The sequence below is a fragment of the Pteropus medius genome, unplaced genomic scaffold (genome assembly GCF_902729225.1).
Source record: "Pteropus medius unplaced genomic scaffold, Ma_sr-lr_union100, whole genome shotgun sequence".
NCBI classification, from domain to species: domain Eukaryota; kingdom Metazoa; phylum Chordata; class Mammalia; order Chiroptera; family Pteropodidae; genus Pteropus; species Pteropus medius.
In genome coordinates this window covers 8,235,592-8,246,025 of record NW_024340696.1, presented here as the reverse complement: position 1 = coordinate 8,246,025, position 10,434 = coordinate 8,235,592, and the positions used below count along the sequence as shown (strand labels likewise).

Genomic DNA, 10,434 nt, shown 5'->3' with positions numbered 1-10,434 from the left:
ATTTACTATTTAAATTCACTTACATTTCTCCAGTTTCTTTCTTTTGGTAGCCCAATGGAAATAAAATTTTAGAACCCTTATACAGCTTGATCATTACCTCTTCTCAGTGTATAATTAATCAGCAGGGACACTGTAGATGTTAACTTCTTCCTACAGCACAAGTTACAATTTTAAGCTTTTTTTGCCTCAATTTTTTCCCCACTCTGCAAAACGATATATAAATTTTCGTCAACTTTGTAAAGGATCACTCACTTGATTTCTTATAGCATTAAATATTCTTTTAAATGTGCCACTAAAGTAGAAGGCATTATTATTTATTGTCTGTGTGCACATAGATTTAGGATCATGTACAAACTAGTTTGATTGTTTTGATTGATTACCAGTTAGTTTCTAAAAACAAGAAAGAAAAGGTTAGAAAACCAAAGAAATTATTTGGCTGGTGCTGATTTTTTTTTTTTTTTGAACTCAGTCTAAACTCAGTCTGATTTTTTTTTTTGGACGAACTCGTCCTAACTCAGTCTAAAAATTCAAACCTTTTACATGAGAGGAGTATACTTTAACTCATAGAATAAAGGAAACAAACCAAGCATTTCTTCAAAAACACTATTCTAGTCAGTGTTTGCTGCTGGGCTGAAAAACAAAAACAAAATTAAAAAGGTGCCCCCAACCTATCTTTAGCATTCTTTAATGTCAGTGCCACTTGCTGTGATCTGTGCTGTGCAAGAGTAGTCACTGTCCCTTGATCCCAGCACATTTGACAAGTACCGACACTCTGGGCATACTGTACAACAAAATAAATACATTAGCAAAACCATTTCCCCCTTCATTTCGACCCAGGCATAAGAGATAGGTTACTTAAAATTCAAGTGCCAGGAAAGCCTATTGTAGAAGGGAAATATTTTCAAGTGAATTCCGTTTGATCTTTTTTTATAGGGGCTCCTACCAGCCTCTCTCTCTTCCTCCTCATACCCTGGAAACCAATTAGTCTCAGCACGGAGGCCACAGACCAGGTTGAAATGGTTCCTTTTTATTTTTAGGGGGTATAATTTCAGCCAGGATGTCTAGTCACTTGTCACAAAGTACACTTAGCACACTTCTTTCTCACACAGACATCCATTGGATTTCCCTTTGGAAAATGCCTAGATCTTTGAGTCTGACTCCTGGAAGGGAATTAGATCTGGTTGCCGTCCAAATCCTTCAGCTCTGACAATGGCATAACATCACAGGGCCACCTCATCTTGCACAGGCAGCTTTGCCAACCAAGTTTTCTAAAAGCTTTCTCTTCCTTGTCTTGTCTTCTAGCATTTCAGTGTCTTTCTCTTTCCTTATGTTGTTTGCATACAATTCTGAAAACCTTTTCTCCTCCCAGAGAAAAGGGGACTAACTTAATTTTTAAAACGTTTGTGAAGGGCTTCTCTTTTGGGGAAAACAGTGACCCAAAGACAAAAACGAAAACAGTTAGAGTCTGCCTCTCCTCACCTCCCTATCCTGAACCTGCCTTAATTCGTGGAGGTGAAAAAAATTGTCAGTTGGGTTGGCCTTTTCTTTCTTAGAAACACCATTGCAGAAAAAAAGGTGTGTGTATGTGTGTGTGTATCTGGAGAGTTGAAAGGCTTAAGGAAAGGGTTCATAGCTCTCCCCCTGGAAAGCCTAAGCTCAGCAGATGGGAGGGGACCCAAGGTCGCCTTATCTGGTCTGAGCTCAGTGCCGAGCCCCTCTTCTTGCCCCAGCAGCGAGCTCTGCGCCCTGGAGCTGTGCCAGGACTCCAGACAGTGCCTGGCAGGTCGGTTGGAGGGGGAGGGGGGAAGCTGGGTGTTCTCGTTGCAGAAGACTCTCATTTGGAGGGAAAACTCCCTTTATTGTCCTGGAGCTCCGTAACAACCCCCTCCCCGGCCCCCTATCATTTTTACGCTGATCACACTCATGATGATGAACTTGCAGCACAGCTTCCTGCCGCCTGCTTGACCCGGGAGCACCAGCAGGCTGCTGGCCTCGCCCTGAGTTCCCTCCTCCTCTTGCAACCCCGAGGCCTCGGGGCGCCGGAGGGGATTCGAGTGGGCCGGGGCTGCAGGAGGCACGCACGCGGGCGCGGGGTCCCGCCGGGGAGCGCGCACGGAGCGGCGCCTTGGCCGCCCTGCTTCCTGGAGCTGTGCTCCTTTGACCCCAGTGGCAGTCCCTGTCACTGCACTGCTCGTGCTCCCTCCGGTTCGCCGCGCCCTTGCTCCCTTTCCTCGCCCCCTCGCTCGCTCTCTCCCCAGATCGAGGCTGCTCTCGTCCTTTCTCCCCCCGCCTTCCTCTCGCGCCGCGCCCCCTAGCCCCCCGCCCCAGCCCGCAGCGGGACCTCCGAGGTCGAAGGTTCTGGCCCGCCGGCGCCCCTCGCCGCCCCCGCGCGCCCCCGGCGCGCCTCCAGCCGGCTCCGCGATGGATCGCCAGCTCGCCCGGCGCTGAAGGCATCCCCGGGACCCGGAGCGCAGCCCGGGAAAGGTAATCCGCCCCGGGAAGGGAGGCAGAGGGCGGGGGAGGGGGAGGAGGCGGCCGGGCGCCGGGTGCCGAGCGCAGGAGGAAGGGGAAAAAAAATGCACACACAAAGCGGAGCCCGGGTGAGAGGTGCCTTGTCAGAGGCGCGTGCTGGGGTTCAGAGGCTGCGGACCGCGGCTGCCCCGGTGTCCCTGACATTTGCACGAGCGGGCGCTTCCCTGGCAATTTGGAACCGAGGAGGGCTTATTTTCTACCCCCGAGCGAAAGCGAATTCTTTTTTAGGAGCTGTCTCCCTCTCACTCCGTGGCTTGCCCCTCTGCTCTCTCCCCTCCCCCCAAGTCCTCGGCCCGCGACCTCTCAGGGTCCCCACGTCCCCGCCCCCTCCTCCGCGGGGATTTCTTAGGAGGGGAGGAAAGGGTGTCGGCGAGGGGCAACGGCAAAAGCCGGGCGGCAGGGATGGGGGTGGGGACGAAGGCAAGGCGAGCTGTTTACTAGAAAGTCCTGGGGTTGTGTGTTCGAGCAGCCCCGGCCTAGGCCCGGGTGCATTGTGTTGGCTCGAGCCCCGGGCGCCCGCGGCGGCCGGAGCGAGGTGCGGTGGCCGGGAAGGCGCCGCGTAGCTTTGTGCTCCGGCTGCGCTCCACGACCGCCCGCGGGACCGCCTGCGCGCGCGCTCCGCTCTCGCGCGGGGCTCTTCTCACCCTGTCCCCGCGCCCCGACCTAGCTCTCCCCTGCCGCCTCCGGTCTTCACGATCGCAGCCTGCAGAGCGAGCTAGTGACCCAGGCTTGGCGGCAGGGACGAGCGGCGAGAAAAAGTAACCGTTGACGCCCGATTTCTTCTGGAGAGAGGCAGGAGTTTCTTTGCTATTTACACGTAACAGGGTTATCTTTGTAAGGGCTTTGAATTCCGGGGTTTTGCGGCCTAGGAGGTGAAGGGCGAATTTATTTATTTTTTTTTATGGAGACTGGGGAGGGGTTAGATTTTACCACCAAGAAAAGAAATTAAGGATGCCTGGTGGGGATAGCTTTATAGCACCTTTACCCTCCCCCTCCGCCAACACACCCCAAATTAAGTGCAAATGCGGATCATGAAAAACGTGTAATCGATTTGAGATGCTGCAAACACAAACAGGTCAGGTTGGAAAAACCAAAACTTTAAATGAAAGAAAAGATTTACAAGGGAGGGTGTCCATAGCCTCCACACCCCCTTCCAGTGCTCGTTGGTCCCCTCTCTTTCTCAGCCGCTCCAGGGAAGCAGCCGGGCAGCTTCGGGGCGGAGAGAGCTGGGAGGCGACAGCGGCGGCTCCGGGCGCGGGCTCCCCTCGGAGGGTTCGGGGATGCCAACGCTCCCGGGAGGCTGACGTCGGGGCGTGGGGCTACGATGCCTCAGCGAGGATGGCGCGTTGTCAGGGCCATTGGCCGCTGGTGGTCATCAATCAATATGGGGCTGGGGGAGAGGTAGGGAAAGAAAGACAGGCGCCCAGCGGAACTCAGGGCCGCGAGCGCCAGCGCCAGCCAGCAGTGCCAGCGGCGGCGGCAGCGAAGGCGGCGGCAGTGGCAACGGGGGAACTGAGCGAGTAAGGCGAGCTAGTGCTCCAGGAAGGAAGGGGGAGCTGTAGCTCGGACCAGCCGGCCTTGAGCGGGGCAGGCAGGGCGTGCGTGCGTGTGTGTGTGCGTGTATGTGTGTGCGTGTGAGTGTGTGCGGTGTGTGTGTGTATGTGTGTTGATGAATTCTCCTCCCCCGATTTAAAACAAATACACCAATCCAAAGTAGAGAATCCCGCGCCCCCCGCCCCACCGTATATAGACTCTCCGCGTAGCCAGAGGCGCAAGAGAAAAGTCCTGCCCTTCCTCTCCGAAAGAATGTGCCAGCCGGGTGTCCGCAGTGCTGGAGACAAGTTCAGGTGTAAGTGAGGTGGGAGGGAGGGCGCTCTGTGGACAGAGGCACGTGGATCCCTCCAAACTCTCTGGCGGAGAAGTTTCCAGGAAGGTTTGTCAGCATCGCTCCGGGAGGCAGGGATGAGTAACTGGAGGTGGGCATAAAAGAGTAGGGGCGTGAGTTGAGAAATCTTTCAATCTGTGCGGCAGAGGGAGGCGAGTGGAATTTGGCGGAGCTGGAGTCGGCAGGTTCCAAAGGCTGGTCTGGCGATCTTCTTAGGGCAAGTGAATAAAATGAGCATCCTTGTTTAAACGACGAAATCACGGGCTCTTTTCCCATAGGCTATGCCGTGTAGTGCTTGGGTAGAGAGGTCATGAGCTGTTGCTTTGAAACTTTCAGTAAATTGGACTTCTGATGCCTAGGAGGTGGAGACAGTTACTTAATTCCTCAGCTTTTAATCCTTTCATTGCCAACAAACTTTATAAGGTTTTCCAACCAGATTCCTGAAAAAAAAAAATTGAAAGTTGCACAGTTTAAGGGACAAGAGAAGTGATTGCTGTCTAGGAAATGCAAAAATCGCTCATATGATTTTTTTTTTTTTAAAGAAAATCAAACTAGTACCAGTATGAATGTTTGGCAGCGTCAGTCCCTTTCAGATTTTTCTTCAGGATTCCTGGCATTTAGTACTGGGTTCCTTTGTTTTGTGGAGAAAACGTGTTGAAGTTTAAAATGGAAAAATTTAAAAAGAATACTGGTCTCTTTAAATGTTATATGTAAAAAGTAATACAAGTGTGATAAGATGAGATGCTCCAAAATCTGATCATTTGGAAGGTTTTACTGCCTAAGTATGTGAAGCAAGGTGATGCAGCTTCCTGATTGTTTTAGGTAGTAGGTCATTCTGTCTTGTTTCATGCTTTTTTTCAAATTTCTCAGATTAGAGGAGGGGACCACTGTCCCATGTTTCTGAGAGTTTACCAAAACAAAGGTCTTAACTATGTGTTGGTGTTTAATATTCTTAGGATACATTCTTTTTTGTGATGTGAGTTGGGCTGAACATAGCATTCTAAAAAATAAGTCTTTTCTTGACTTGTCTGTAAAGGTTCCTGTGAAAGTTTTGAAGCTCTCTGCTTCAGTCTGACATTTTCATCAAAGGACTCCAGATTAAAGAAGATAGAAGCTGCAGGTGCACTGTTTCGATAAAACATTTGAAAGAGAACATGGTAAAGATGAATTCAAATGAGGTGCCAGCCACCCATTTAGCCCTTCAGAGTTACAGGGGCCTGTGCTTGCTGATGAAAAGGCGTTCTATTCGTCTTGCTGGGGCAAAGGTGCAGAGAGGCACAGATGTTCACTTGTTCGAAAAGGCAATCTTACGTTGACTTTAGGATAGAGTGGACCATTTAGGAGTGCAAACCGATCACCTTCCAAATTCAGTCTCTTCTAGGCTTCCAATGGGAGGGTCTAACGTTAACTCCTATAAGTCATTGCATAGATATTTAAGTACTAGGTATGTATGTTTTATTTCTAGGGCATTTTGCTTAGTTTAATTAGTAAGTTTGCTCCAGAAACATTTAAACTGTCTCTGGCATAGGGTGCAGATATTGTCACTGAGAGACCACAGTGGTCTAGATGTGAATTTTATTTCCTCTGCTTCTTGGTGTTCTGTATTTCGCACAATAGACATTGATGGCAGGAACATAAGAATTGACATCTCATTTTTACACCACTCTCTAATTTGTGCAAACACTAAGTTCTCGCAGTCTGAAAATGTGTGTTTTTCCCTCTGCGCTTTGATGGCTAACATTCTTTTTAATGATAGTCATTTCTATAACAGGAAGATGTTTTCATTTGTATTTACTTTTCAGCGTGGCGCAATTATGCAGTTTTGCGCTTCAGTAGTATCTCGGTACTTTGTGTCTCAAAAGAGAATTACAGTACTTAGAACAGGACTGCAATTTGAAGCAGGTGTTGTGTTTTACTGTTATGCAAAATAACAGTAAAATATAATTGTGGGAGAAATTAAGGAAACAGCTGCAAACTTGGTATGAAAACTGCTACATTATGATTTGTAAGCAGTTCTTATAGACATCTTCCATCAGAGGAGCAGGGAAAGATTTTAATTTCGTTAATCCTACTGGCCTGCTTGTTCTATCAACTGGTGCTTAAAGGACTCGTACCTCCCATGAAGTCAGGAAGAAGAAAGAGAACCCAAAGTGACACTTTGTTTAAAATGCCAGCGCCCCAGGGAATCATCTCTTGGCAGTGCCTTTGTACATTAGGAATTCAGGCAAGGTGGGTGTTTAGCTCGCTTTGCTGAGATGAAGAAGGCAATGATTTGAGTAGAACGCTGTGGAATTTCTTAGCCCAGCTAGCATATGGAGGTCTACACAAGCCCCGGGTTGTAAAATAATAAAATAAATGGCCTATAGCAGGCCATCTGCCGTTTGCTTGATATTTAAGGTGTTTCATGCCAAATTTAAATCTAATCTTATTATTCTAAATATTTTTATTTGAGATAGCAGCTAAGACTCCGGAGCTTAATGGTGCACATGGCAAACGTATTCTGATGCGGAGCACTCAAAGTAAAAGCGTAGGTTACCCAGGGGTTACCTGAGGACTGTGCTACTGGCTGCTGCTGCTGCTTCTCTGCTGCACCGATCAGTCGCAACAGCCCCGATGCAGGGATGGGCTTTCCTCTGTCTTCGCACACCTTTTATAAAAATAAACATCCTCCTTTTGAACCCAGTGCAACAAATTATATATTGACATTTAAAAAAAGATTCAAAACTAGTGGGGAAAAAAAAAAAAAGGAAACCCACTACCGAGATTTATATAGCAGCAAGCAAGAACGAGGAGGTAGATGTAATGGCTGCCCTCCTTTACTGCTCCCTCCGGGCTCAAAGAGGGACAGTAATGCATGCATCCCAAGTGGTGAGCCAGGCTTGGATGTCTTGGACTTTCACCTGTGAGTGACTGTAGTCTTTAAAGAAATTATATGACATTTAGCAAGAAGGATTTGCCTTACCATAAAGTTCTTGGCCAGAGTGTACCCAGGCGTTGAGTACCTATGTATTTTGGGGACTACTCGTGAAAGAAATAATTACATATAAAGTATGCATACACGATGTGTGTAGTATAGGTACACACAGGTATTGTTATGAGCATAGCATTTTACATTGTCATTTGTCATTGCGTTGTATGGCTGTGTTAAGCATTGAAATTTCAAATTATTATATGACATCGACTTGTACAGACCAGATATTCCAGTTAGCAGGGAAGGTTTGGAAGAGTGTCCACTTTGAGCACAAACCATTTATAGTTAGACACCATGGCAACTGTGAAGATGGCCCTTCTGTAATTCATGTTAAGTGCTTTAATTATAATTAAAGAGGGAATCTAGTTTGAATGCCATTGAAATGATTTGCTAGCAGCCAGCAGTGTCATACGGAGTGTAATGTCCACTCTGAAGTCCTTGCAGGGTAGAGAGTTGGGAAAGGTTGTATCCACGAGGCAGCAACACAGATAAGATTTTTTTTCGTGAACCACTTTTTATGTCTAGGTGTCACATTTGACATCTCTTAGAACACCCTCTTTTCCTTTGTTCTAATTTTATATTTTTTTCCCCCAGAATTGCACAGTGGTATTGATGAGCAAATCCTTGGGTTCAGAATTTGGCTGAAACGCACCATGCCTGCTTCCATCCTTTGCTCTGGAAAGTTGTGAGTTGCTCATGCCTATAGGGAGGAAGGATGGCACATGGGATTCCTTCTCAAGGCAAAGTTACCATAACGGTGGATGAGTACAGCTCCAACCCCACCCAGGCATTCACGCACTACAACATCAACCAGAGCCGATTCCAGCCGCCACATGTACATATGTAAGTATCGCTCATGAACTTAAAAAAAACTAGCAATCGAGAAAATAAATATAAAATAAGTTACTAATGACTAATGCCAGGGAGAATAAAAAGTATCTGATTTGCAAAACAGGTGGGCTATCTGTGGTTTCAGAGCTCCGGAGGAATCCCTCACATCTGTGCGACACTTTAGATTTTCAGAGTCCTCTCAGTCACAATTTAACATTTGATCTTCAGAGCCTCTGAGGGGTGGTGGTAGGTTGCCCACATTTCATGGATAACAACAGAGAGGTTAAGGTATTTGCCTAATGTCACACAGTGAATTTTGGCAGAGTTTCTTGACCCTTTGTTCAGTTTGCTTTACATTGTATTTCTTGCCTCCATGATCAAATATTTCTCGAAAATCTCTGTAGTTTTATTTCCCGTCACCTCACCCCACTACCCCTTTACATTCAGCTGGGAAATAGGCCTAATTAGGACTAATTGTTTAGCCACTGCTAAACCCATTGTCTTGCCTGTTGCTCTGGAACGTGTGCTGCATGCTGCATGGCTTGAACAATATGGGGAACAAAGAATTAAGGGACAGTGGAACACTTGGTTCCAGGAATTGTACTTTTCTCTCACTCCCTAATACTATTGAAGTCATGTTGCCATTTAAACTGTTTAAGGAACAAAGTGTGGGAGAAATCAAGAGGCAAGGATTTTGCAGCACCTGGATGCACACAAGCTTTTTTCTGTTCCTTTGCTACAGGATGTGCTGGGCTTTCAGCAGATGGGGCAAAAGGTCACCATCTCCCTTGTTTATTCAAGGCCCGGTGCTCATTCTCTATTAGACGCTTCCAATGTCTAACACGAGTCTTTCATAGTAGGACTGAACCTCTTTGAAGACTATTGTATAGTCAAGAGAGAAAGGAGGTTAGAGCTCTGTTGACTGTTTTTGCCATTCCTTGCAAAACTGAACTAAGGGCATGTCCAAGTCACAAGCTCTTTTTTTTTTAGTAATTGTTTTATTTGGGCATTTAAAAAAATGGTAAAGTCACCCTCCCCAATACACACACATACATACACACACACAAACACAAACCCCCCTCAAATTTAGAAACACTAACCAAACAAAAAGATCTTTCTCTTGACTGCCTGTGTATTAGTGTAAAAACTAGGATGTTACTTTGCAAGTATATTCAATAGAGCCACTCAGTTACTGTGATGAGAGTTCTTAAAAAAAAAAAAAGAAAGAAAAAATAATCCTTGCAAATGGTTGGTGCTAAACTATTTCTAAGAATTTTATACATTCTTTAAATCAGACTATTCATGATTATGAAGCGTCGCTAACATGATTTTAAGGAAAAGTTTTTAAGGTGGATAAGAATTTTCTTTGTTAAAATGGCTTTTCTGAACGATAACTATGTGTTCGTTACATATATTTATTTTACTCTGCTTTTAATCATTTCTTTTTTTTTCAAATATATTATAGAATTTGTGCAGGTGGACTTAGGATACTTTTAGCTCTATTTTGCTTAGGTGACATTTTGTATTAAAGAATAGCAAAGAACTTTGTGGATTCTCTTTCCTTTCAGTTAAAAGAAAGTATATTTTGCCCGAGACTCCTTGGAAAATGACCGATAGGGAATCTCAGCTTAGTCTTCACTAGTTCGTTGCCATAGATTCCACTCGTGAACTGTGAATGCGCAAAGATATTTTTAAAATCATGTAACCGTAGAACTGATCTGCTTAGATCCAACCATGAAAAGTTCAGATCAAATTATATCCTTTTTTTTTTTTTGGAAAAAAAAAAGCCTTGAAAAATGGGCTTTTACCAGACATCCTTCCTACCTTGGAGTAGAGGATTCTTTCATGGTCTGGGTCGAGCTTGCTTTTTCACATTCATCACCCACTGAGGGCTTCCTACCTGAACCCTTTGCTCCAGCTACACAAGTTATCTCACTGTCACCTGAGCACGCCTTGAGCCTTTCCACCTTAGTGCCCCTGCTTTCAGTGTTACTCACGTTTGTGTTCTGCTCATCAAACGCCTCAGAGCCAGTTCAGGCTCTTCTACCTTGTGAAACATCTTCTGTCTTTCCCAGTCCAAACTGACAGTGCACCCCCAGCACAGTACCCTTAGTCACTGGGCAAGCATTGACTTCAGACCATACCACTGCCATTATTATTTCTCTTTCTCTTTCTCTCTTTCTTTCTTTATCTGTTTCTCCTTCTCTCTCTCTCA

At 46.1% G+C, this 10,434-nt stretch overlaps 1 protein-coding gene across 4 annotated transcripts in view; it reads left to right on the top strand.

The window, feature by feature from the left end:
* Window positions 1-2,186: 2,186 nt before the first annotated feature.
* Window positions 2,187-10,434, top strand: part of MPPED2 (metallophosphoesterase domain containing 2) — a 158,117-nt gene continuing 149,869 nt past the window's right edge. Inside the window, exons 1-2 of one of the 4 annotated variants that reach the window (XM_039866298.1) lie at window positions 2,187-2,484; window positions 7,983-8,231. In XM_039866298.1, coding sequence (XP_039722232.1) covers window positions 8,104-8,231 — 128 coding nt within the window. In that variant the 5' untranslated portion in view covers window positions 2,187-2,484; window positions 7,983-8,103. Of the gene's footprint in view, window positions 2,485-2,972; window positions 3,325-4,254; window positions 4,382-7,982; window positions 8,232-10,434 lie in introns of those variants that run through there. The other 3 variants (XM_039866320.1, XM_039866307.1, XM_039866313.1) reach the window with 3 other exon arrangements.